This window comes from Plecotus auritus (assembly GCF_963455305.1).
Source record: "Plecotus auritus genome assembly, chromosome: 2".
Taxonomy (NCBI): Eukaryota; Metazoa; Chordata; class Mammalia; order Chiroptera; family Vespertilionidae; genus Plecotus; species Plecotus auritus.
In genome coordinates this window covers 195,416,818-195,441,083 of record NC_137771.1, presented here as the reverse complement: position 1 = coordinate 195,441,083, position 24,266 = coordinate 195,416,818, and the positions used below count along the sequence as shown (strand labels likewise).

Here is a 24,266-nt window from a genome sequence, read left to right as displayed (position 1 = left end):
ATGTAAGGCTAGGAAGGCATTAAAAACATATTTCCAGCCTCATAAGACACTTAAGAGTAGCTGTAATACATATAAATGAATTCAGCCAATGTCCCAAGTACTTATCAGACATTCATTTTACCTCTGCAAGCATTGATTGAGCTCCCAGATTGTCCAAAGCACTGTTATGAGAAAAGCAGATGTGGACGAGATGGTTCAAAGGCATGTGACCAATATTTAGAAATCGGTGAGCAAAGAGCTCACCATCGCTGGAATGTGCATGTGTGGAGACTGGTGGCTGCTGCGAGGCTGGAGAGGAGAGGAAGGCTGGGAAGACTTTCTGTGGCGGCCGAGCTGCGTAGCCTGGCCCTTGGGTGCAGGCAGTCCCTGGGAAGGACTGCGTTTCGGAGCCCTCGGGCTGCAGACTCACTCTCAGTTGGTCAGAGAGTTTGGCCAACCTGAGTGAGGAAGATCTAGAAACTGTGCGTTGTTATGTGCCTGGGAGGACCTTTTTATGTGATTAACCAAAAGCCACTTTAGAAGTATGGTGCGTTGTTCATCTCAGTTACAACATTTTCTGCAGTGCCTTTATGTTAAGGATGGCATTTCACTGTAGACACTTTGATGTGCAACCCAAACACTTCCCCAGAAGCCTTCCTTCTCTGGGTTCTGTGCATCCAAGCTAGGAAGGTAAACAGTTATGCAAAATGTTCCTTCGTTTTCTTATGGTTGTTTATTTTTTAAAAAACTTTGGTGCCTTGTTTCACTTTTCTCTTAGGGCAAAAGAAACAGTGGTTTCAGACAGTGCTTCTTTGGGAGCCAGAAGCACTGCAAGTTGACGAAGCTTTGTCCAGCGATGGGGTACACGTTCAGGCTGGCTGCTCGGAATGACATCGGCACCAGGTATGACGTTTCCTTGCCCTCATCTGTGTGGTGGTTCTGAGTCTCCCTGTCACACCCTGGAAGGCACAGGAGTGCCCGCTGCCTCCACACTGAACCAATTTGAGCTTTTTCAAGAGGGAATCTTAACCAGAGAGTACAAGGCCCCTTCTGAGGTGATAATGCCGCTGTGTGGCCTCTTTGCAGTCTTGCAAGCTGTAATGCAAAGGCCCCCGCGAGAGAATCTGAGAACCCAGGTGGAGATAATAGTGCAGATATTGAAAGGAATCCCTCTTGGAGTTTTTTGTTTTTGTTTTTGAGGTCATGTGCCTTTTTTATCACTTTAGCAAGCTCCTCATTCTGTTGCCTTTTTCAATTATATGTGAGTATTCCCTGATACAAAGAAAGGGGTGCTGGGCCAGCATTGTTGTCAAGCTGAGGGTAGATACCAGATTGGGGAAAATCTGACTGCCGGGACGCAAGGCTTGGAGGCAGCAGAAGAAAGACAAGAGCAGGTGGACATTGAGGCCTCAGTGGGTCCAAGATGCTTTGAAAAGATCATATTTTAGTTGCACTTCTTGGGTAACTTGATTAAGGGAAAGTCTTTTTCTTTCATCACTGCTTGTTGAAAAGCCTAAAGGTTCAGCACATCATTGGCCCCCAGCCTCTTTTCCAGCCTCAAATCTTAGCATCGCGAGGTTTTACAGCCTGCCCTGCCCACCCTTCTCACCACTGTATTTTTAGAGTTCACTAGTTTAAATAGCCATAGAAATTAAGGCTTCCATGGTTCAAGAGTTTGTAAATGATTGGAAGCACCCACAAGCTTTTGAAACATAGCACTGTATATATTTGTAAAACTTTTATCTCACCGACAGACATCATTTGTGCTCGCACTGATTCACAGGCTCCTGGAAGCTGTGGCTCACAGCTTGGTAAACATTGCACGACCTTGTGCTTTCTGCAGGGTGCTTTTGGGGGAAAATAAATTCTTACCTATATTGTCCCGTAATGTGGTGTGCTTTTTTAGCATCAGGCTAAGGGGGGGCATTGGCAAATCAAAGTTGTGGTGGGAAATATCTCACAATGCCTTTCTTTACTTACTGAACCTGTCAGGGCCCAGGCTTTGCAACCCAAGCAGCTTGGGCAGTGGGAAGCTTACTGTCCTCCTGTGGAATTGCTCCTAAGCTGTGTGTCCCTGGGCTGTTTCTCTGCAGTGGTTATAGCCAGGAGGTGGTGTGCTACACGTTAGGAAACATTCCTCAGATGCCCTCTGCACCAAGACTAGTTCGAGCTGGGGTCACATGGGTCACGTTGCAGTGGAATAAACCAGAAGGCTGTTCACCGGAGGAAGTGGTCACCTACACCTTGGAAATCCAGGAGGATGAAAATGTAAGCTTTGCCGATTTCATACGCTTGCGTGTGTTCTGTGGAAGTCGGTATTGTCATAACCACAGGGCACCATGAAATTAGATGAGCTACATAAATTCAAAACCAAACCCTTAATTTCTACTCCTACGACCACCACCACCACCAGCAGCCTGTCCTTTCCCATCTCTGTGAATGGCATCTCCCCTTTCACTTGGGGAACTTAAAACCCTTGCAAGCATCCTTGACTCCATATATTAAAAGTTAACATTCTTTTAAAGCCTCCTTCAGTGATTATTCTTAAACCTCACTATTTTTCAACCTCTGCCCAGCTATTATTACTCTTTTACAAGCCACCATCATCTCACCCCTGGGTTATTGTGATGGCTTTTGTAGTATTTTACCTTCCTTCCCTTACTATACCAGCCTCTGTCCTCCCCAGGAAGCAGAGTGATCCTCTTAGATAAAATGAGGTGATGTCAGTGCTGTGCTCAGAGCCCTTCCCACCTTGGTGCTGTCCTGTGTCTTCAGAGTAAAAGTCTAAGCACTTCCAGTGTCCACACGTCCCATGCTATGGGGCCTTTGTTTCTGCCACTGTCCTCTCAGTGAGCACACCAGGCGTGCCCTGGCCTCAGGGCCTTTGCACTTCCTAAGCCTGGCAGCTAGCGTGCCCTTCCAGGTAGCTCTGACTCACTTCCTCGTTTCCATGAAGTCTCTTCTCACACGTCACCTCTTTCAGGAGCCCCTTCCTGGAACAGTGATGTCTAATCCAACTTTCCATGACGATAAAAATGTCCTATAGTTTGTGCTATCCAATACGGTAGTGCCTAATCCCACGACTGAGCATTTGAAATTTGGCTGTGGGCCCAAGGAACTGAATTTTTACTTGTATTTAATTTAAATTTAAAGAGCCACATTGTGGCCCAGCTGGGTCGGTTCAGTGGTTGAGCGTTGACCTATGAACCAGGAGGTCACGGTTCAATTCCCATTCAGGGCACATGCCTGGGTTTCGGGCTCAATCTCCAGTGTGGAGCATGTAGGAGGCAGCTAATCAATGATTCTCTCTAATCATTGGTGTTTCTGTGTGTCCCTCTCCCTTCCTCTCTGAAATCAGTAAAAATATATCTTTTTTAAAAAAGAGCCACATTGTGGCTGTCTTATTGAACCTGCACTGCTATGGAAAGCACCTTGCTAGGTCCACCATTCTATCCTTTTACCCAGCTTAATGTTTTTGTCATAACACAACACTATATGGCAAGCTTCATGTTTACATATAGTTTTGTTTGTATGTTTGTTTTCTTAGTCACTTTCTCCAGCTGACATATAAGCTTCTATGGGCAAGGCTCTGTCTGTTCTTGGGCAGTGTTGACCCCATCAGGGGTCCTCAAACTACGGCCCGCCGGGTGCCGCTGCCTGTCCTGCTTAGCAGCCGACTCGTCCCGGGCCCGCAGTACGCATAGGAATTTGTTCATAGTTTTGTTTTTAAACTATAGTCCGGCCCTCCAGTGGTCTGAGGGACAGTGAACTGGCCCCTGTTTAAAAAGTTTGAGGACCCCTGCCATAGAGCATAGAAAAGAGAGCCTGATGCATAGATGTGCTCAGTGATATGGATGGATGGATGGATGGATGGATGGATGGATGGATGGATGGATGGATGGATGGATGGATGGACGGACAGATGGATGGATGAGAATACTGTGGAATGAATCCTCTTAAAGGATCAGCCTTCCCCATCCAAGCTGTCCTTTCACCCTTGGCCAGGAGAGGACACTGTGGTCAGAAACCTCAGGCACGGCTCACATAGCACATTGCAGCTTCACAGTGCAGACCTCAACACAAGAGGCTTTTTCCATGACAACATTGTGAAATAACTTTTTTAAGTACCTGCGCTTTGTGACAAGTACCATTTGGTGGTTACGTTTTTTTGTTTAAAATGCTTATTTAGTAACCAGGAAAATTTGCTCTGAAGGAAAGCATTTGGTGACACTACTCCAAAACAAATTTACACTCTCTCAGAGAGCATTGTTCTCATTTAAGTTAGTATTAGCCTCACGATAAAGTGGAACAGACCCAGGAGGAAGTACAGTGGGATAGTGTTACGTTTTACCTAAAGCTGGAATGCTAGCCACAGCACCAAGGGCTCTTAACCCTGGTTTGCAAGTAGTAGCTGCCCGACCTCTGGCCTGCCAGTGATGCGGAGAGAGGCGATATAAAAATCCTACATACACAGGTATTTAGTGCCCAGGTTTTATGGTACTGATGTTTTTTTCTGGCTTTGCCTTTTCAGGATAACCTTTTCCACCCAAAATACACTGGAGAGGATTTAACCTGTACTGTGAAAAATCTCAAAAGAAGCACACAGTATAAATTCAGGGTGAGTCAGTCATTTTGGTACCTGAACTGCTTTAAAAAAGAAGCTGTTTTATGTTTCACCCATTTATGTTTCAAATTGACTCTATAGGCTAAAAAAAATGTTTTACGTTCAAAGCATATACATTTTTGAAGTAACACTTACAAAATGCACACCATACTTTCATTTTAAAATCTACTTTTGAGAGGGAAACAGTAATGTGCTGTAATAAGTTGTATCACAGCATGGCCAGATGGCCTCGCCCAGGAAGACCCACACTCAGCGCACCTGTCTCTCACCTGCACGGCACACCCTTCTCTTTGCTGTTTCTCCTTTTCATCGGATTTCTTTTATTCTCCACTTCCCTTCGCTCTTCTGTCCATTATTTTTCCTCAGCCATTTCTATTTTTCTTTACCCACTCTCTCCTCCCTTAGGCTTTTGCTTTGGTTAACAGCCAGCATTAATGTAGGACTTTGTGTCGTAGCCACAAGCGCTGCTTTGCCATCATTGAGAGGAAACCGGATCCGGCAGCACTGCTTGTTGACCCTGTGCGCAGCCTGTTTTCTGTTAGGACAGTGCATTTTGGAGAGAGGAGGTTCCCTCGCCCCTTCTCTAATTGGGGGTCAAATGGTGTTACCTGGCATGTAGTAGTCACTCAATAAGCAGCTGTCGGAGTATCAAGTGAAGGTTGTGGCTCAGTTCGAGAAAAAGGGTAGTTTTTGATTATTTTAAGGAACCCTTGCTTTTGATACTTGATGCTGGCTGTGAGAACATGGCTGCACTGCTAGCATTTCTCCACAAGGTGGCATTGCCCTACTCTTAAACAAGTGAGGTTATTTTTGTCTGCTTGCTGCCCCTCCATGTTTTCCTTCCACAAAACAATTCTAATAAGGTGGCTTTGTTTTGTGTCTTCTTGAAAGGGTAAAAATGTCCTTAGCTAAAACCCACCTTATTTTAAATTGTTAATACCCAACTATACAGAAAATAAATACTTCATAGAAAAACACAAATCAGTAGTTTGAGATTGAAAGAGAAAAGGTGTGTGTGTGTGTGTGTGTGTGTGTGTGTGTGTGAGAGAGAGAGAGAGAGAGAGAGAGAGAGAGAGAGAGAGAGAGAGGAGGGGGGAGGCGGGGGGGATTAGGGATGCCTTGATCTTGTCATGTTAAAAATCACTATTGCTTTAATGGCTGTTTTCTAAAGCATGTTAATGTTATCTCGGTTGTGGTACAGCTAACTGCTTCTAACATGGAAGGGAAAAGCTGTCCGAGTGAAGTTTTGGTGTGTACGACAAGTCCCGACAGGCCTGGGCCGCCTACGCGACCCCTCATTAAAGGACCAGTGACGTCACATGGCTTCAGTGTCAAGTGGGGTATGTTTTGTTGCTATTGCTGCTTTTTGGACAGATTTTTTTTAAATGTATTAATTTCAGTAGTGACAAACCAAAATAAAAAATAAAAAGGCAGTATTACTTGTAGGAGTTTTACACATTTGGAATGAGCATATGAGGAATATCCAGAGAACTCCAATTGGTAAATGGACAATTTAACAGCATCTCACTTTCTGACTTTCCAGTTACATGGTTTTCCTTCTAAATCCTTAATGTATTATTGATTTGAATGTAGTAATCTCTGAATATGTATTTCATTCTTCAATAGCTTGCCCTTAAGAAAGTCATAGTTCATGTAAAAAAATTGATTTGTAAAGTTAATATTGAAGATAAATTTCAAAATTTAGGTATGTCATCATGAGTAAATTTTGACATACAAAATGTTCAAGTTAAAATGAATTAAGAAAACTTCAGCGTTTGAGTTTTTTTTTGTTTTGTGTGTGTGTGTGTGTGTTGTCATTTGTATGCAATCAGAGGCCTTGAACTTCAGGAATTTTTCATATTGAAGTTCACTATATAGTGCTTGGGGACATCAGGTAGAAGGAGATTATGGCTCACCTCTGTTTCTATTATGTCAGTGAAATGAGTGCCATTAGAATGTTGGTAAACATTTGCAATTATATGTAAAACATTTATGATATATATAAATATCATTAATGTCATAATAATATTAGCTACCTAAAAGGCAAAAAAAAAAAAAAAAAGAAAAGAAAAAGAAACCATAGTAGAAATTTAAGATTTTACCTGGCAGCCAAGTAATGTAAAGGGAATTTAAAACCTTATTAAGTCATTATTGGAGACCAACCACTGAGACATATAACTGTTTCAAGTTACCTAATAATTTTGAGACAGAATTATTAGGGTATGTATTTCCCTGGAAGATGGATATCATTAAGAGAAACTATAAAAATCTAGATGTGCTTTTCGCCAGACTGTAAAGCTTTTTTCTCAGAAAATCCTAGAAAGTTTTGTTCACACCAATATTTACTTTTATTAGCCATATGCTATAATATTTAACTTTATAATTATTGTTTTAAATATCTATTACTGGAGTCTGTATTCATTAATGGAAATAGCAGGTGAAGAGAGGGGAGGTAAAGTTCCTAAATCTATATATCAGTAATCTGAGGGTACATCTAAAATACAGATAGTAGGGGTAAGTTCTGCGTAGTCTTGCAAAATTACAATGCAAGAAATGTTTCTGCTCAGAAAAGAAAATTCTTGCAGGCAGTTGGGAGTGGACTAAATACCCGCAGTGCCACAGGGCTCTGGCAGTAAGCCAGGGCCTCCTCCTCAAACCACCTCTTTAGTGCACGTTCTCATTGATCCACAACTGTGGTTTCACATCAGTTTCAGTTGGGATATAAAGTTTGCTCAGTAGCAAAGTGTGGTGGAACAGATAGATTTATTATATCCTGACATTTTATTTATTTTGTCAATGAATTTTGCACTTCTCTTTCCTTCATCCTCCATCTCTCGGAAGAATCTGGTCAGTGATAATATCAGTGAAATAAAAAAAATATATAAATATTTCATCTTATATAGAAATCACTAGATATTAAAACGCAAGTTTCAGAATTCTTGAAGTAAATGTGTTAACATAACTTTTAGAAAAATCAGTTCGTATTTATTTTGAATTTTGCTCATGTTTCACTAAATGAACACTCATTGCCATTTCTAGCTCTAAAGAACTTTGAATAATCTGATAGTATTTAAGGTTCTTTGGTGTTTATGTTCTATTGTTTTTTATTACAGGAGTTGTGGGAAATAATATTAACTGTGCCCCTTGATTAAATGCAGAATTGAGGTAGTGTAATACATGATTTTACATGTTCGTTTGCTTACTTTCCAGATCCTCCAAAGGACAATGGTGGTTCAGAAATACTCAAGTACTTGCTGGAGATTACTGATGGCAATTCTGAAGGTCAAGTTTTGGGAAATGGTTTCATTCAAATCCAATAGCAACCCTATTTGCTAATATGATAAACATCTATATATAGTAATAGTGAGCTGGCATTAATTCTAATGATAGAGCTATTAATATAAAGAAACCTTAATCACATATTGAAAGTTTTTCTCCTTCAAACATGGCATTTTTATCATGCTTTAAAATTCTCTATGTTATTTCTTTAAGCCAGAGGTCCTAACTAAGAGACTACTTCAGTTTAGTTTTTCTTCCCTTCTCGGGGCACACTTTTTCTGGAAATTCTTATAAGCAGAGAGTCAGAAGCAATCAGCAGGAAGGGTAAAGTGGAGGTAGCCGACGAAGGTGGCAATCTACAAATTCCCTTGTACAATGAAGTGTATAAAATGTTCTTTCCATCTTTGTTGTGATTTCTTAGTCAGATTATTTATACATTACTTGTCATAATATGTGGATTAAAGTGGGACAATGTTGGATATTGAATTCCTTAAAGTAACATTTTTTTGTAATTTTTAAAAATTCTTAGCTCTTTCTAATAAAATTCATTAGGCTTTAATAGAAAAAAAGCATAGTCATCAGAACTAAAAATGATTTATCTCACCACTCTAATAATCCTTGTACTCATCCTATCTAATAAAGAGGGAATATGCTAATTGACTGCCACACGCTCAAAGATGGCGGTGCCCACAGCCATAAGATGGCAGCACCCAGTCCCCTCAGCCCTGCTGTGGCGACAGGCACGTGGCACAGCCGGGCCCTCCCCCAGGCGGGTCTGGCCTCTCTGCACGCCTGCCTCTGGAGTCCCCCAGTCCCTTCAGTCCCGCAGCCACCCAGGACTGAGGTGCAGGCAAGCCTCGGATGGCGGCTGCCCAGCTGCCCAGGGCCGCCCAAGGCTCAGGTAACCAGGGCTGGCTGAGGCTTGCGCTGCCGGCAGTGTCAGCAGCAGAGGTGTGATGGGAGCATCGCCTTCCCCTGATCGCTGGGTCACCTCCTGCCCCTAAGGGCTCCCGGACTGTGAGAGGGGGCAGGCCAGGCTGAGGGACCCCCCCCTCCTCCAGTGCATGAATTTTCATGCACCGGGCCTCTAGTTACCTTAATAAAAAACTATCTGTACATATGGAAAAAAAAAAAAAAAAAGTTAACAGCAACTTTTACAAACAAAAACATTCAGGTGTGTGGCTTGCCCTTTATTCTGCACCACAATAACCACCTGGAGTACTTTGGTTTTCACATGAACCAGGTCCTATTTTAAGCTTAAAAAAAACCTGAGAATACTTTGATATGGGCACAGCTCTTGTTAACATAAATTCACATGCTTTACATTAGAAACCTAGGAGATGAGGCCCCTGTGTGTATGCAGTGGCTCATGGTAAAAACCTAGGTACATTTTGAATTTTCTTGGCTCTCTTGACCACTAATGACAAATCAAAAGTAGATGCCAGTCTCTCCTTAAAGCCCTTTGCTGGTGCATACAGTGGTGATTAACAAATCTTTGTAGTGATCCTTGTTCCCGTTTACCTTTTTAGTACAGGTTTTATAATCAGCAATGTCAGGGTAATTAATTTAATATTCTCCCTTCTCCTGGGGCCCTAGTGCATGTAACTTAATTGTAAATCTATCTGGATAAGCAACTGTGGGAATTTGTGGAAGTTACTTTAGTAAATATTACAGAACAGGGTAAGACATTTTCCCAACAACTTCATGGAGTAAAACAGTCAACTGGAAACGTAGCATTAGTGAGAGCAAAACAGAAGGAAAAACCATCCCAGAAGCCCAGCATGGGGAGGCCAGCAGTCAGTGGAAGCACCCAGACTCCTCCCATGGCCCTGCTCACTCTTTAATCCCAAGAAGTGGCAGGTAACTGCATCACATACTGAGTGTTTCCTCTTTAGTTTGTTACACTCTCAGGCATTTTTGTCTTTTAAGTGGAGCTCCATGAAGACAGCAGGCCTTTACCCAGAGGACTCAGTGTGCAATGGGAGGATTTTCCTTCTGCAACTTCCAGGCAGATAAGAGCAGGAGGCTTCACAGACCAACCAGAACCTCAAGGCTGAGCAGCCTTCCCCTGCCCAGCGGCCCCAAGGTCTCACCAGAACCATCTCACAGCTTCCCTGCCACTATTCTGCTCCTTCACCACACCCCCCGAGCCAGCCTCAGATGTGTGGTTTCCAGCGTCTAACCGCTCAGTCAGAAAATGTAATAATGTGATATTAAGTAGTCTAGCCAGCAGTACTAAGTATTAAAAATGACTCCATGATACTTTAATATTTAACTTTGTAAAGGAAATGGAAAGAGAGCCCTTTAGCTCATAAAAAAGAGAATAGGAGACATTAGTGTTTATGGAAACCACTTAAAGTGTTGTTTTTTTCAGTTAGTGGTTGTTACTACTTACCTTTTTACCAAAGACATAAACTCACACACGAGTCTTGTTTTACAGCAGGTCAGTGGGAAGTGGCATACAGTGGATCGGCTACAGAATACACATTCAGCCACTTGAAACCAGGCACTTTGTACAAACTCCGAGCATGCTGCATCAGCACAGGTGGACACAGCCAGGTTGGTTTTGTTATGGTATACATTTAAGTCAACATCTTTGGTTAGCCTCAGACAACCTGTCAATAACATCAGAATAAAATTGCTATTGAAAAATGTATCTTGGTAGTGTCGTCTGCTATGGCATCCCAGGAGGAAATGCAAAACTAGGGTTTTTTGAATTGTGTTTTAGAGGACATAAAAGATAGGCCCATCAATGTCATGAATCCTCAGAGAGATGCAAATTAAAACCACAGTGAGATATTACCTCACACCTGTCAGAATGACTGTCATCAGTACAACAACAAGTGCTGGTGAAGATTAGGAGAAAAGGGAACACTAGTATACCACAGGTGAGAATGCAGACTGGTGCAGCCACTGTGGAAAGCAGTATGGAGTTACCTCAAAAATTAAAAATGGAACTGCCTTTTGACCCAGTGATTGCGCTTCTGGGAATGTATTCAAAGAAACCCAAAACATTTATTTGAAAGAATATATGCACCCCTATGTTCATTGCAGTGTTGTTCCCAAGCCAAGATTGGGAAGCAGCCAAGTGCCCATCAGTAGATGAGTGGTTAAAAAAGCTATGGTACATTTATACAATGGAATACTACTCGGTCATAAAAAGGAAGTCTTTGCGACAGCATGGAGGGACCTGGGGAACATTACGCTAAGTGAAATAAGCCAGTCTGAGAAAGACAAGTGCGATATGACTTCACTTACATGTGGAATCTAATGAACAAAATAAACTAACAAATAAAATAGAAACAGACTCATTGATACAGGGAACAGACTGACAGCTGTCAAAGGGGAGGGGGGTTGCAGGGCTGGGTGGAAAAGGTGAAAGGATTAAGCAAAAACAAACAAAAACTCATGGACACAGACAACAGTATGGTGATTACCAAAGGGAAAGAGGGATGGGGGAGATAGAAGAGGGTAAAGGGGAGATAAAAGGTGGTGGAAGGAGTCTTGACTTGGGGTGGTGAAAAGAATAAAAGATAGGCCCAGATAATTCTCAACTGAATTGTGATATTTTCAGGTACATTTGTCAGTTATGTCTTACAAGTGTGATCGCATGTGGCAGTTGAAAACTGTGTTGTCTAGAATTTGTTTTAGCTAAGTAAGGGAAACCTCCATTAATGCGATGATAGAAAAAGAATTTAGAATAAAAAAGAGAGACGTCCTGCACAGTTCCCTGGCAATGTTTTGAGAATGAGATACACCTTCTTGAAGGAACTTTACTGCCATCTGCTGAAGAGTTCCTGTAAAAACCATGTTCGCCTGTGATAACTAAGCTGAAGGGCACCTCATGCAGTTGTGCACCGCCCAACTTAACATCTGTAGGCAGCAGCTGGTTTCTTGTTTTCTATTTATATGACTTCACACCAGTCAGTTCATGTGTTGAGAGCCTTGGTTTCAACCACAGTGTTCTCAGAGGCTCAAAATAACCTAATAGATACACAAGAAGTGCTCTGGAAGTGAGATAATTATTGTCTAAATGGCTTTAACTCACATTCAGAAAGTGAGGGACAAGATGGTAATGACATTTTCATTGTTGAGATACTTAATATTATAGTTTAAAACCATTAATATTGAGAGAGACATTGAGAGATGGTGGCTTGTAGTCCTATGTTGGGTTGACTTTTCAAGAGAACACCTGTCATTTGGGTGCTTAATTTTGCCCATCAATCCATCTCCAGTGTTGTCTTGTGTTATTCTTCTCTCCCCAAAGAGCAGTAGTGTAATGTTTACACTGCCCAGATGAGCAGACCCCTTGGGAAAAGGAATCCAGTGCTTATGCAGAGCTCTCTGTAGTGTCTCCCAGGGTGGGGTAGGTCCACACATAGCCACAGAGTATCAGCAGGCACCTCCTGTGTGGGTGGGCGCTGCACGCGGCTCATGAGGCAGAGGTACCTCTCTGCACCGCTTCTCGGGAAGGAGTTTGGTCAAGCGACATAGTTCTGCCTTGTTCTCTCCTGTCTCGGAAAGGGGTTCAGCTTCCACACCACCAGCCTTCGCAACCAGTTCCTGTAGAATGATGGCCTACTTATTTTAGCCTTAATAGAACCTGCTGGCTAATGTCACACTCAGCTGATTAATAATGAGTCTATTTGCTTTTCTGCTCTGGATGTGAATGGTTGGCCATTTATGGCACCATTTATAATTTTCATCCACCTGTTGTTTTGTGTCCTCTTCTGTCCTCATGAAGGGTCTCTCTAATTTTGGTTTAAAGGAAAATAGCTGTGTGCTCAGGATATAAAACACTCCTTTCTGCAAATCTGACTTCAGAAATATTCATTTTTTTAAAATATTTTTTTACTGATTTCAGAGAGGAAGGGAGAGGGAGAGAGTGATAGAAACATCAGTGATGGGAGAGAATCATTGATTGGCTGCCTCCTGCACGCCCGCTACTGGGGATTGAGCCTGAAATCCAGGCATGTGCCCTTGAGCGGGATCGAACCCAGGACCTTTCAGTCTGCAGGCCAACGCTCTATCCACTGAGCCAAACTGGCTAGGGCTAGAAATAATCGTTTTTTACCAGTGCCATATGTAGTATATGTCCACACTTTAAACAAACACACACACACACACACACGCACAATCTCATTGCATAGAAAAGCATGTGTACACATGCAATGTGTAACCTCCTTTGGTAGCATGTACAGGTATGGGGTGGAATTTGCCTGGAATGTGGAGGTGTAATGAATTCACAGTAACTAAGAGTGTTCTCTTTGGTGTTTCTCTGCAGTGTTCTGAAAGCCTCCCTGTTCGCACACTAAGCATCGCACCAGGTCAGTGCCGACCACCAAGGGTTCTGGGTAGACCAAAGCACAAAGAAGTCCACTTAGAGTGGGGTGAGTGAACGATTCTTCACGGTGGCGTGGACAGTTGGAGATGCTTTGTCATTAAGTTGGAAGTCTTTCTTCTGAAAGCCGTCTGTTTCTTTTCTGTTGGAAACGTCCATATTTCTTTTCAATGTATGCTGGCTTGGGTTTGTGTTCTCCCGCTCGCTGTTGTTCATCCTCCTGCTCCTGATGGCACCCCACACGCTGTCCATCCTCTACCTTTAGAGGGTAGTTTTCTAGAAAACATTTCAGGACAGCCAGACTTTTTCAGGAATTTTTCAACTTCATTCATAAAAGAAAAGTTGTGTTCAATTTAGAGAATGAGGTAACAGCTAATTTCTCCTCATCTTTGCTGCTTTGTCCTGTGTGGGTCCTGTTTGGATTGGAGCCATATTAGCCTTTCTGTATCAGCAGTTTATAGCACATAAAATTGCCAGTATTAACCTGCAGAGCCTTATCAGACTGCTTTTTCTCACCACTCATGTCTAAAATATAATAAAATAGCATGCCAACTTTGGGCCAGCTATCTTGATTTAATGTGACCTTTGGTTTGAAGTTAAAAGAGAAGATTTTCTTATCTGTTTCTTCCCTTCTTAGAATGTAAAGAAATTTGCCTAATGGTTCTGTTTTTAAATTATTGTATTAAGGTAATTAAATGTACTTAAATGTACTTGCTTTGGGAAGTATCGATAACATCATTCAGAAACTTTTTCTTTTTGTTTCTCTTTTCTTTGGGAAAGAGGGTTTGTTTGGTTTTTTTTGTAAGAAAGATACTGGGGGGCCAGGGGGCACCTACATGCTGTTTTGCAAACCTTGTGGAAAATCAGATGTGATCTTTGTCAACTGGAAGCACAGAAATGATATGATGTGAACCACCCTTCACTCCTAGATGTCCCTGCCTCTGAAAGTGGCTGTGAGGTCTCTGAGTACAGTGTGGAGATGACGGAGCCTGAGGACGTGGCATCGGAGGTGTACCACGGGCCAGAGCTCGAGTGCACCGTGGGCAACCTGCTTCCCGGGACCATGTATCGTTTCAGAGTGAGGGCTCTGAACGATGGAGGGGTGAGTAGAAGGTTCTAATACTTCGGTTTCTACCCTCCGGAAATTCCTCGGCAGCATCTAGCCAACCTTGACCACTGTTAAAGAAGAACATATAAAAAGTTTCTTCTGATTTCATATATTGTGATTTCATACTCCCAGCATTGGAAATGTTGCTTCTATATCCTCATATCATTCTGTTAAGGTAGAGTTTAAGATTAATAGGAACATCACCCTTTAGATGCATTTGTTAGTTGTAAAAATAATTTCCTATTTGCTCATTGATTCTAGTAATCAGTTATGAGAAATTAGAAGTGCTCTATAAGATTCCTTTCCCATGTTGTCTAGATTACCCAGCAAAGTCTCATGCCAGTTTCACACTGAAGTTGGGGAGAGGCTAGGGAAGCCAGCACAGGGCTGTTTTGTTCAAGTGCCTTCTTTTGTTCCCTTTGGAGTTGTCGGGTGGGCTGTCAAATTGAAAGTATATGCCTACATTATATCCACGGAGGTGTTTTTTCCTTTTTTTAAAAAAAATTACAGAGTGGTATGGATTTTGAAGAGGTGACCCAGAGACAGTAGGGCTTTTTGGTGTGTCAAAAATGGGCAGAAACGTAGAGAGCAAGAGGGTATCGGTAGAGCAGACTGCCAGTAACATCCCCCAAAAGTGCTGGTGATTTGTATAGATGAGCTCCATGCCAATTAATACATGTCATTAGTTTATGAAAAATTTTCAAATAGGAAAGCCCAACTAACAGTGACACGAAGTCAACGGTGAGTTTTTCTAGCTCTCGGTAGTGCTGTTCAAACCGGTTAGAAGCGAAGTGTGTTTTAGCTATTTCATGTTCGCCAAACTGACTAAGGCATTTGGTCTGAAGTCGGATCTCGGACTTTTCACAGGAGCTGGAGTTCTTCTAATTCCCCATTAGGAAAGCATTGCAGACACAGCACAACTATTTAAATTTAAAAAAAACATGAAACTGAACAATAAAAATGTATTGATGAGAGGATACAAGAGCCTGTGCACCCAAACTTGTATAAGTAAAAAGGGGGGAAGTGAGAATCACAACTGCTGCAAAAACCTTATTATACTTTTGTTTCTGCCCTTTCTCCCATCAACTTTTTGGGGGATCGCTGCCATAGCAAAGATAAATGTGCAACTGTACTGATTTGAGTTTTACTTGCTCTCGCCTTTAATTAATGTAAGGTATGAAAACTGCCTTCAGCCATGGTTTACTCCTGTTGTTGGAAGTTAACCGTGTGTTTGACTTCAGTCATCTGCTGAGGTCCGTTTCAGATAACTTCTTTCCCATGTTTCTGTTTCTGATGTCACAAGAAGAGGGGAGGGGAAAATGTTTGGTAACCAACTTCCTAATCCCCTTGAATAAAAAAAATATACGTATGTAATAGACATCTACCACTCAGTGAATATATGTAGGGAAAAACGTATACATACATTCAGTTGAAAGTGAAAAACCTCCTTAGGAAATTTTTTTAATCAGATGTATTGACCAAGGTTTTAGTATAACCTTTATTTGGTTATAAGCTTGTATATGCACACATAGGCATGAACACATACATGTATGTGCACGCACATACATGCAAGCATGTGGGTGTCCTTCTCTTTCAGTACGGCCCCTATTCTGACGTCTCAGAGATTACCACTGCTGCAGGGCCCCCTGGACAGTGCAGAGCACCGTGTATTTCCTTTACACCTGATGGGTGTGTCCTCGTGAGCTGGGAGGTAAGTCAGACACGTGCTCTGCATTATTTTCCGTTTCTTTGACTTTATCTCCCCGAATGCACGTTAGGAGGAAACTTTTCAAAGCCCAAATTCACTATAGGTGACTTTTACACGTTTGTCTTCCTTGGCACTTGCTTATATCATTCAGAGTTGTGGAAATTTTACCACTGGTCAGAATTGAGGAGGAGTTGGATATCTCTTTCGTGCCTTTCTTCTGTATGTATTTGAAATATCCTGGGGTATGTCACCCTGTCAGTTTGGTTGATTGAACACAATATAGATTTTTTTTCGCAATGAAATTAAATTCCCTGAATGTCCTGCTTTCCAGAGTCCTGAAAGCTCTGGTGCTGACATCTCAGAGTACAGGTTGGAATGGGGAGAGGATGAAGAATCCTTGGAGCTCATTTATCATGGGACAGACCCTGGCTTTGCAATAAGGGACCTGCTGCCTGCCGCTCAGTATTGCTGTAGACTACAGGTGGGTCAACGCTGCTCAGACTTAACTATAGACACTGGTGTTCCATGGGAGGCTCTTTGGGAAACGTACTCAGAGGCTTGTGAGGGAGGCTATCAGAAGGGATAGTGTGGAAAAAGAGTCCTTTTAAATAAAAATGAATGTTACAATTAATTTCTGGTACTTGAGGAAGTCCTGAAATGTAAGAACAAAACCAGATTCTTCTCTGCTTCTCACCACCCTTGCATCTTGCTTGTTTATCGATTCCCTGAATAAATGAGTGAGTCCAAGACACAGGTGTCACAGCTCCTTACGAAAGATTCCTTCTGTCTGAATTTCTCTGAGATGCACATTTCAGTGGGAAAGCACTGAGAAATGGCAAAAGATGGTAATTTTATATGTCAGCTGTTAAATGGAGCCGAAAACAAGCATTAGAGTAGTTTGGACTAGCCTTCATTACATACAGGGCACACCTCCCCCTTCTCAGTGACCAGGAACAAGGCTGGTTATCTGTACACTTCCACTTGGAGGTCCACATAGAATAATCAAGAACAACTGGCTCCTAGCCTAACCCCTGGGAGTAACAGTAGTCATGGTTTACTTTTACTTTTTTGAATTGGATAAATGATTTTTTTTTTCTGTTTGTATTGTCCTGAAAAAACAGGGTTTTTTTATCCATTTGTTCAGTAACATTTCTTGAGCACTGCTTGTACCAAAATCAAAGGATGGTCAGGATGATCAAGAGGAGAGATACAAAGATGAGTCAGATGTGGTTCTTGACCTTGAAGAATTCTATCTTCACACACATTTAGATTTAACTGGATAAAGAAGCAAAGATGCCAGATTTAGGTTTCCACCCAATTTAAGTCATAGATCAAGTTGCTTATTGCAGACCCATCAACATCAATGTCTCTGGTCTCTTTGGAGAAAACATCCCCTTCACACGTTAATTTTCCATATCAATTGAGGCTTTTCTGTTAAATTCTGAATCCTATTTTTATCAGAAACATTTCAGAATAAACTTTCCTTCTCGTGTGGAGCAACTGGGGCATAATTCACCCTCTGTCAATGAGTCAAGGTCACAGCACATTATCTGATCTTTATAATAGTGATGCTGAGTCATTGGGAAAAGGTTAGGTAAGGCCACACTACTGTTTTAGGAGCCAGGCAGGATATAAATGAAGAACTCTCTGTCACCATAGGAAAGAACTCCACTGTGCTTTTCGAGTTTTTGTCTCCCTTTAAAACGCTCTTCTATTTCCTTTTCTCCTTTTAGGGTATATGTTGTCACTTAGCATTGACTTCCCCACACTGCATTTTAAAAGATACATTGGGTAGGGGTCTGAGAGGAAGAAAGGTGTCCAGGGGTGACTTGGGATATGATTGGTCAGCTGAAGGGTGGGGACAGCTGCGGGAGCTGCGGTGGGCGGAGATGAGGAGCTTTGAGGCTGAGATGCTTACTTGACATTGGAGTGGAGACACCCGAAAGGTAGTCGGATACATTAGGCTGGCATTTAAGGCAGAGGTCCAAACTACCCAAGTAATTTTGGAAGTAGGATATCAATGCCGTTTATCCTCTGACACAATAGCTCTCCAAGAGCTTGAGCAGAGATAGAAAAGAAGAGGTGTCCAAGGCTTGAGCCCTCCAGTGTTGAGAAATCTGGGTGATGCGGAGCAACCGCATAGGTGGCTGAGAAGCAGCAGTACGTAAGCAAAAAACGAGTATGGGTTCTGGAGACCAAGTGAGTAAGTATTTGAAAGAGCGGTGAGTGAAAAAGGGGTCAGCTATTGCTCTCAGGTAACGTCAGAAAGGGCTGAGAATTGACTTCAGATATGAGTTTATCATTCACATGGGAAAACATAAGAGACCTTTTCTAAAATTCCTCTTGCTCTTCCAGGACAGCACTGGGGTTGAAAGTCAGATGACTGAATTCCAGTCCCAGCTTTGCCTTAAATCTATGAAAGGCAAATAAGAATACTTGCAATGCACTGTGTACCTCAGATGGTTATTGTGAAGGTTGTATAAGACAGTATATAACCTGCAGTGGGCCATACAAATAGAAAGGATTATTTTAAAATTATTTTTCTTGAAAGGTGACGATGGCAATGTTATTACCTTTTGCTTAATAGAAAAGATGTGATTGGCTTTTTTTGGAAAGTGAACATTTTCTAGGATTTATTTCTACCTACATTTCTGGAAGTAAATCGTATATTATTTATTTAGCAGCACCTAGCATGGAGGCCTTCAAGTGTACAATGGTGTATTATGGGCTTTTCTTGCTGTTGTCTTTTAGGCCGTCAATCAAGCTGGAGCAGGGCCGTACAGCGAGCTTGTCCTTTGCCAGACACCAGCATCTGCCCCTGACCCTGTCTCCACTCTCTGTGTCCTGGAGGAAGAGCCCCCCAATGCCTACCCCGATTCACCTTCTGTGTGCCTTGTACTGACCTGGGAAGAGCCGTGCAATAATGGATCTGAAATCCTTGCTTACAATATTGATCTGGGAGACACTAGCATCACCGTGGGCAATACCACCACCCACATTCTGAAAGATCTTCTTCCAGAAACAACGTACCGGTGAGTGCAGGGAGGGAGAAATAGGACTGTGTGGACCTATCAGTACTGGGGCTCCACACCCTTCAGGTTCTAAAGGCCAAACGAGTGAACGCTAGCCATTCTTAATTAAAATATATGAGTACTAAATGCAAATATAGCTTTAAAACTTGTATTGCTTTATACTTTGAGTCGGTTACAAATTTACCCAATTTCACCCATCAATTTAGATCAGTTGCTCCCTCTTGGTCTCTTGATAGCCACTTTTCTTTGTATTTTTACTGTGACTCATATCCATCTGTGGACACCCTCTGTCCTTACCATGTACTTGCCCACCTCTGAAGCAGGGCTCCGCTCCTCTTTGATTCCTCCCCAAAAACAGACACAGTTTTTATTTTTATTTTTTTTTAAATATATTTTATTGATATTTTACAGAGAGGAAGGGAGAGGGATAGAGAGCTAGAAACATCGATGAGAGAGAAACATCGATCAGCTGCCTCCTGCACACCTCCCACTGGGAATGTGCCCGCAACCAAGGTACATGCCCTTGACCGGAATCGAACCCGGGACCCTTCAGTCCGCAGGCCGACGCTCTATCCACTGAGCCAAACCGGTTTCGGCAGCAGACACAGTTTTTTAAAAAAATATGTGATGTGGCTTTTACTCAGGATTTCCCAAGGGGCCAGAGAAAGATATTATATCACACAAGTAAAACCCAATGAACAGCTGCGTGCTTTCCTTCCCCCAGTCTTCCAATCCGGAGCCAGCCATCTGTTTTCCTCTCCTCACACACCTTCTTCCGTAACATGGCCTCTTAAAATTTCAAATCATTTAGCCCTCTCTCCACATTGCCATAACTCGCTCAACACAAGTTTAGCGTTAGAGGATTGCAGGGACCATCTGTGGTTGTACATGTGTGCTACCAGGGCATCCCTCTGTCAAAAGAAATGGTTTCTCAGGGAGAACCTCCCTGGGTCTCAGTTTCTTCTTCCATGAAGGAGAAGAACAAAATTGCTAACCTCATAAGCATGTTGTAAGGAGTAAATAAATTAATATTGAACTAGAGGCCCAATGCACGAAGATTCATGCAAGAATGGGCCTTCCTTCCCCTGACTGCTGGCACCGCCTTTGCTCTGGCCCCTTTCCGCTCCGGCCCGGAACCACCTTTCCACCTTCCCATGCTGCCCAGAGGCCCAGAGCGGCTGGGGTGGTGTGGAACACCTGTGTCATCACCATGGTGACGACAATGCCTGCATATGCAAATTAACATGCCATCTTTGTTGGGTTAATTTACATACTCCTAATTGTCTGGTGGGCATCCTGAAGGTATGGTCAATTAGCATATTACTCTTTTATTAGGTAGATACTTCTACACAGCCCAGCAGTATATAGCAAGTACACAATAAACATGCATTGTAATTTTGGTCATCATCAAGATCACCATCAAACAAGACTGATTCTTCTTGGGGTGGGGAAGGGCAATGAACGGCAGGCAAATAAACTTGCTTCTAGAAAAGGACTTATCATTTCACTTATCTTTTTTTATGGTGTTTTCTAGTTCAATAGTCTGGTACACTACCTTTTCTATTTCTAAAAGCTGAAGAAAGAATCAGCTAATCAGTTGTAAGTGACAAAAGTTCCATCCTGTGATATCATATTATCTCTACTCTTTTTTTCTCTCTTACCAAATTTTTTTGTGACTAATTCATATAAATATATTACTTTGCTTTTTAAAACAATGACAGGGTGTTTGTGGGGGGGGTTTCCCTACTCTTTTATTCTTTTAAGAAGTTTCTTTTGAGCACAGCACTCTACACTGTGAGTCTGTCTGTAAAACAGTGATAAACAATATTCTTGCCTGCAGAGCACTCAGAGTTGGGGGACACTAAAACAGCAACCAAAAACGGTAGGTTATTGTGACATCACAGGCTGCAAATAACACTGTGACACCATCCTGTTGACATTTCAGAGAGCAAGTCCCAGGTTCAGAATGGTCAGGATGGTTCACAGTGGGATTTGAAATAGGAACAGAATAAAGGGGGATATGACTTACATAGGTGAAGAGGCAGCCAAGGGCACTCCTTCAGTTTAGCCTTTTAAGTCAATCTCAGAAAAGCAGTCTTCACTCTTGCATGCTAATCAAATATAAGTGCTGCTATGTGCAGAGCAGTCTAGTCAGGTGCTGAGGAAATGATTAAAACCAGACCTTGACTTCAGGGAATTTCCCCCATGATGGTGCTGACCCTGAGGTATATTTCTGGGGGGAAATGACCACATCACTGTCATCCTCCAGCTGTTTTTAAGAGACCAGTTGCTTGACCTTGATCCCTCAGGCTATGAAGAAGCCACACTGGTGTAGGGACTCACTTGAAGGTTCTGTGATCAGTCTGCTTCACAGCCATGCTTACCCTGGAATGAACACAAATCCCGAGGCCAGGGCTCTGAGCATTCGGACCAGAAATCACAAAAGGGCTCTTAGGGCAAGTGCTAGCCTAGGAATTCCACCTCTTCCTTGACATTGTACCTGCTGTAAAGGTGGCATACATGATTATAAACGTTAAGGTTTATAGAAGGATGATATTGGAGGAATGTTGACTTTTATTAGTCAACATACAGTCAAATGACTTCTAGAAAGACATCTGGAATTCAAATGAAGGAACTGATGCAGGGAATCATTGCTTCACGATGAAATGCCAATTATGGTGGAAATTATAAAAAATCCTCCACGTGTTAAAAAAGTTTCTCGGGATAATTCTGTTCTGGAGAAGATGAAATGGTTCAGTCGTGTAGGAACTATGGGAGAATGAACTTAATTTAGATAATACCTCAAGACTCTATTTTTAGAGTATTTACTGGATGGAGCTAAATAATTTAATTCAGTATTAATATGCAAGGCATATTGAGCTGACTTGGGAAGTCACATTGGGAGGATGTCACCTTTCAACCTTAGGGATAGCTTGAAAGATACCTTTTTAGATAGACTGCATGACATTGAATAGCTTTAGGAAAGGCAGGTCTTTGGCTTTAGTCAAATTGTTTGATCTTTTCCCCCCTACCCTACCCCTAAAAAAAGATTTAGCCTTAGTCTTCACTGGTCAATCAGTAAATAAATTGAGTATTTCATACTTAAGATACTAAAATTAATATTCAAATTCAAGATAATCTTTATACAACTTTATACTAGTTTCTATAGTACACAAATGGATATTCTGTAGTAGGACTCCAGTCAATTATGCTCTTGTTCTTTTGTTTCAAAAGCAAAATTGCAACAATTATAGTAAAATACAAAATGAGTATTTCAAGGAACAAAGGATGTAATTTTGGTCCAATCAACTTTTGCCTCACCTTTTTCTGACCCATAAATTTGTTAAAATATAAATGAACAGATCATGATGTTCTAGATAAAAGTGTGGGATGAAGCATCATAAGCAGGCCATGGGGCTTTGGTAAAGGACTTGTTTCTTTGGTTTGATTTTTTTTTTTTTTTTTTTTTTTAGTAGTTACAGATTGTTCTCTACTGAATTTTTTTTTTTCTTTTTCCGTCTTGCATCTTGCGGGAACAGGAACATGCACCTCTCTAGCAAACCTACTGATGCAAAAGGGTATTTTAATTGATCCATTGCTTCTCCATTGGTTCTTGCAAAAATACCCATTGGCTTACTTACACGCTGTTTGGAATTACAGTGCTATTTTTAAAGACCTTACTTTTAAGCTTAGAACTGAGTTTGAAATTGAAGTTGTTTTGGTTTGAGGGGAAAAAAACTTTTTTTGAAACAGAGATGTAGCTTTCCTTTGCATGCCACAGTCATAGTCTTTGCCAGCTGATTGAGACAAGATCACATGGTGTCACCCATTCCCAGTGTCCTGGCTCCAGCATTCCCAGTCTGTGCAGTGGTTCCAGCTGCTAATCACCAGGCAGTCCATGCCACTTGTGAATAACTATTTTGTTGAAGCCGCTCTCCATCTGAAATCTGCACAATTGATCTTGGGACTTCCTCTAGAGCAGTAATTCTTAAACTGTGGTTCCTAAACCAGCAATACCAGCATCACCTAGAAACTTGTTGAAATGCAAATTATCAGGCCCAACTCTAGACCTACTGAATCAGGTGTGGTCAGACACTCTGCTTAAATAGCCCTGCAGGAGATTTTGGTGCATGTTAAAGTTTGAGAACCTCTGAGCATTGGTTCTTGAATGTTAATTATATAAGAATCACCTGTAGTACTTTCGCAAACTATAGAAGTGGGAGCCCCACTCCTGTAGACTGTGCTTTGGTGATCCCAGCACACCTGGTCATCATTATCTTAACAACATCAACTGTCTTCTATTTCACCATCCTCACTTCATTCACTTTTGTAGAGACCAGTGGTCGGCAAACTGTGGCTCGCGAGCCACATGCGGCTTGCGGGCCACGGTTTGCCACTCTGTTGACTAATGAGTTTGTCTAGACTGGTGTGGGTTTTCTGTAACCTCTTCCATCCTCTTCATTGGGCGAGTCCTGTTTCTTGATGGTCCCTTTAGTGTGCCCAGACCTGCAGGAATGTGCTTGGCTGGCTGGCTGACTGGCTGGCTGGCTCAGAGTAGAGCAAGACTGTCACCTTACTTGTTTTCCAAATGGAACAGTTAGTAAGGTTTCCTAACGTTACTTTTTTTGGCAACCTCATTATATGTCTGACTCATACTGAGCTGGCAAACAAGGAAAGGTAGAGTTGTTTGTTATGCTCTTTTTGTTAGGGAAAATGGTGGGGAGAGGAAATCACACTTATTGAGTCTTTACTCTATGTCAGGCACTACATTAGCCTGTCAAGAAGTGAATCACAAGTCTTTTCATCCTAACAAGACAAGATGGGCTTTATTAGGAGACAGATTCTGAATAGTTCAGAAGTAGCACCCTGGAGTCAGACAGACAGCCTTGACTTCAGTCCTGGGTCTCTCACTATTGTCTCTGTGACCTCTGGCAAGTCATTAAACTCAGTGCCTCAGTTTTCTGCTCTGTAAAACAGAATACAAACTTTAACTATCTAATAGGGTGTTGTGTGCTTTAGATAAGATTTCAGGCATTTCCTATGGGACTTGGCACATGGTAAGTAAGCACTCAATACATTATGTCACTGATGCTTGGGAGGGAAGACGTGAGCTGGAAAGTGAGCTGTGACCAGGTTATAGGTAGAATGTCTGGAAACCTGGCATTTTCCTTTAAGCAATGGGAAATATTTAAGGT

At 42.0% G+C, this 24,266-nt stretch overlaps 1 protein-coding gene across 7 annotated transcripts in view; it reads left to right on the top strand.

Moving 5' to 3' along the window:
* Positions 1-24,266, top strand: part of FNDC3B (fibronectin type III domain containing 3B) — a 341,119-nt gene that overhangs the window by 275,195 nt on the left and 41,658 nt on the right. For 5 of the 7 annotated variants that reach the window (XM_080656861.1, XM_080656862.1, XM_080656863.1 and 2 more), the window contains 11 exons: positions 758-882; positions 2,073-2,247; positions 4,511-4,597; positions 5,805-5,943; positions 7,814-7,885; positions 10,323-10,441; positions 13,167-13,272; positions 14,153-14,325; positions 15,929-16,042; positions 16,371-16,520; positions 18,791-19,071. In XM_080656861.1, coding sequence (XP_080512987.1) covers positions 758-882; positions 2,073-2,247; positions 4,511-4,597; positions 5,805-5,943; positions 7,814-7,885; positions 10,323-10,441; positions 13,167-13,272; positions 14,153-14,325; positions 15,929-16,042; positions 16,371-16,520; positions 18,791-19,071 — 1,541 coding nt within the window. The remainder of the gene's footprint in view (positions 1-757; positions 883-2,072; positions 2,248-4,510; positions 4,598-5,804; positions 5,944-7,813; positions 7,886-10,322; positions 10,442-13,166; positions 13,273-14,152; positions 14,326-15,928; positions 16,043-16,370; positions 16,521-18,790; positions 19,072-24,266) is intronic. The other 2 variants (XM_080656864.1, XM_080656865.1) reach the window with 2 other exon arrangements.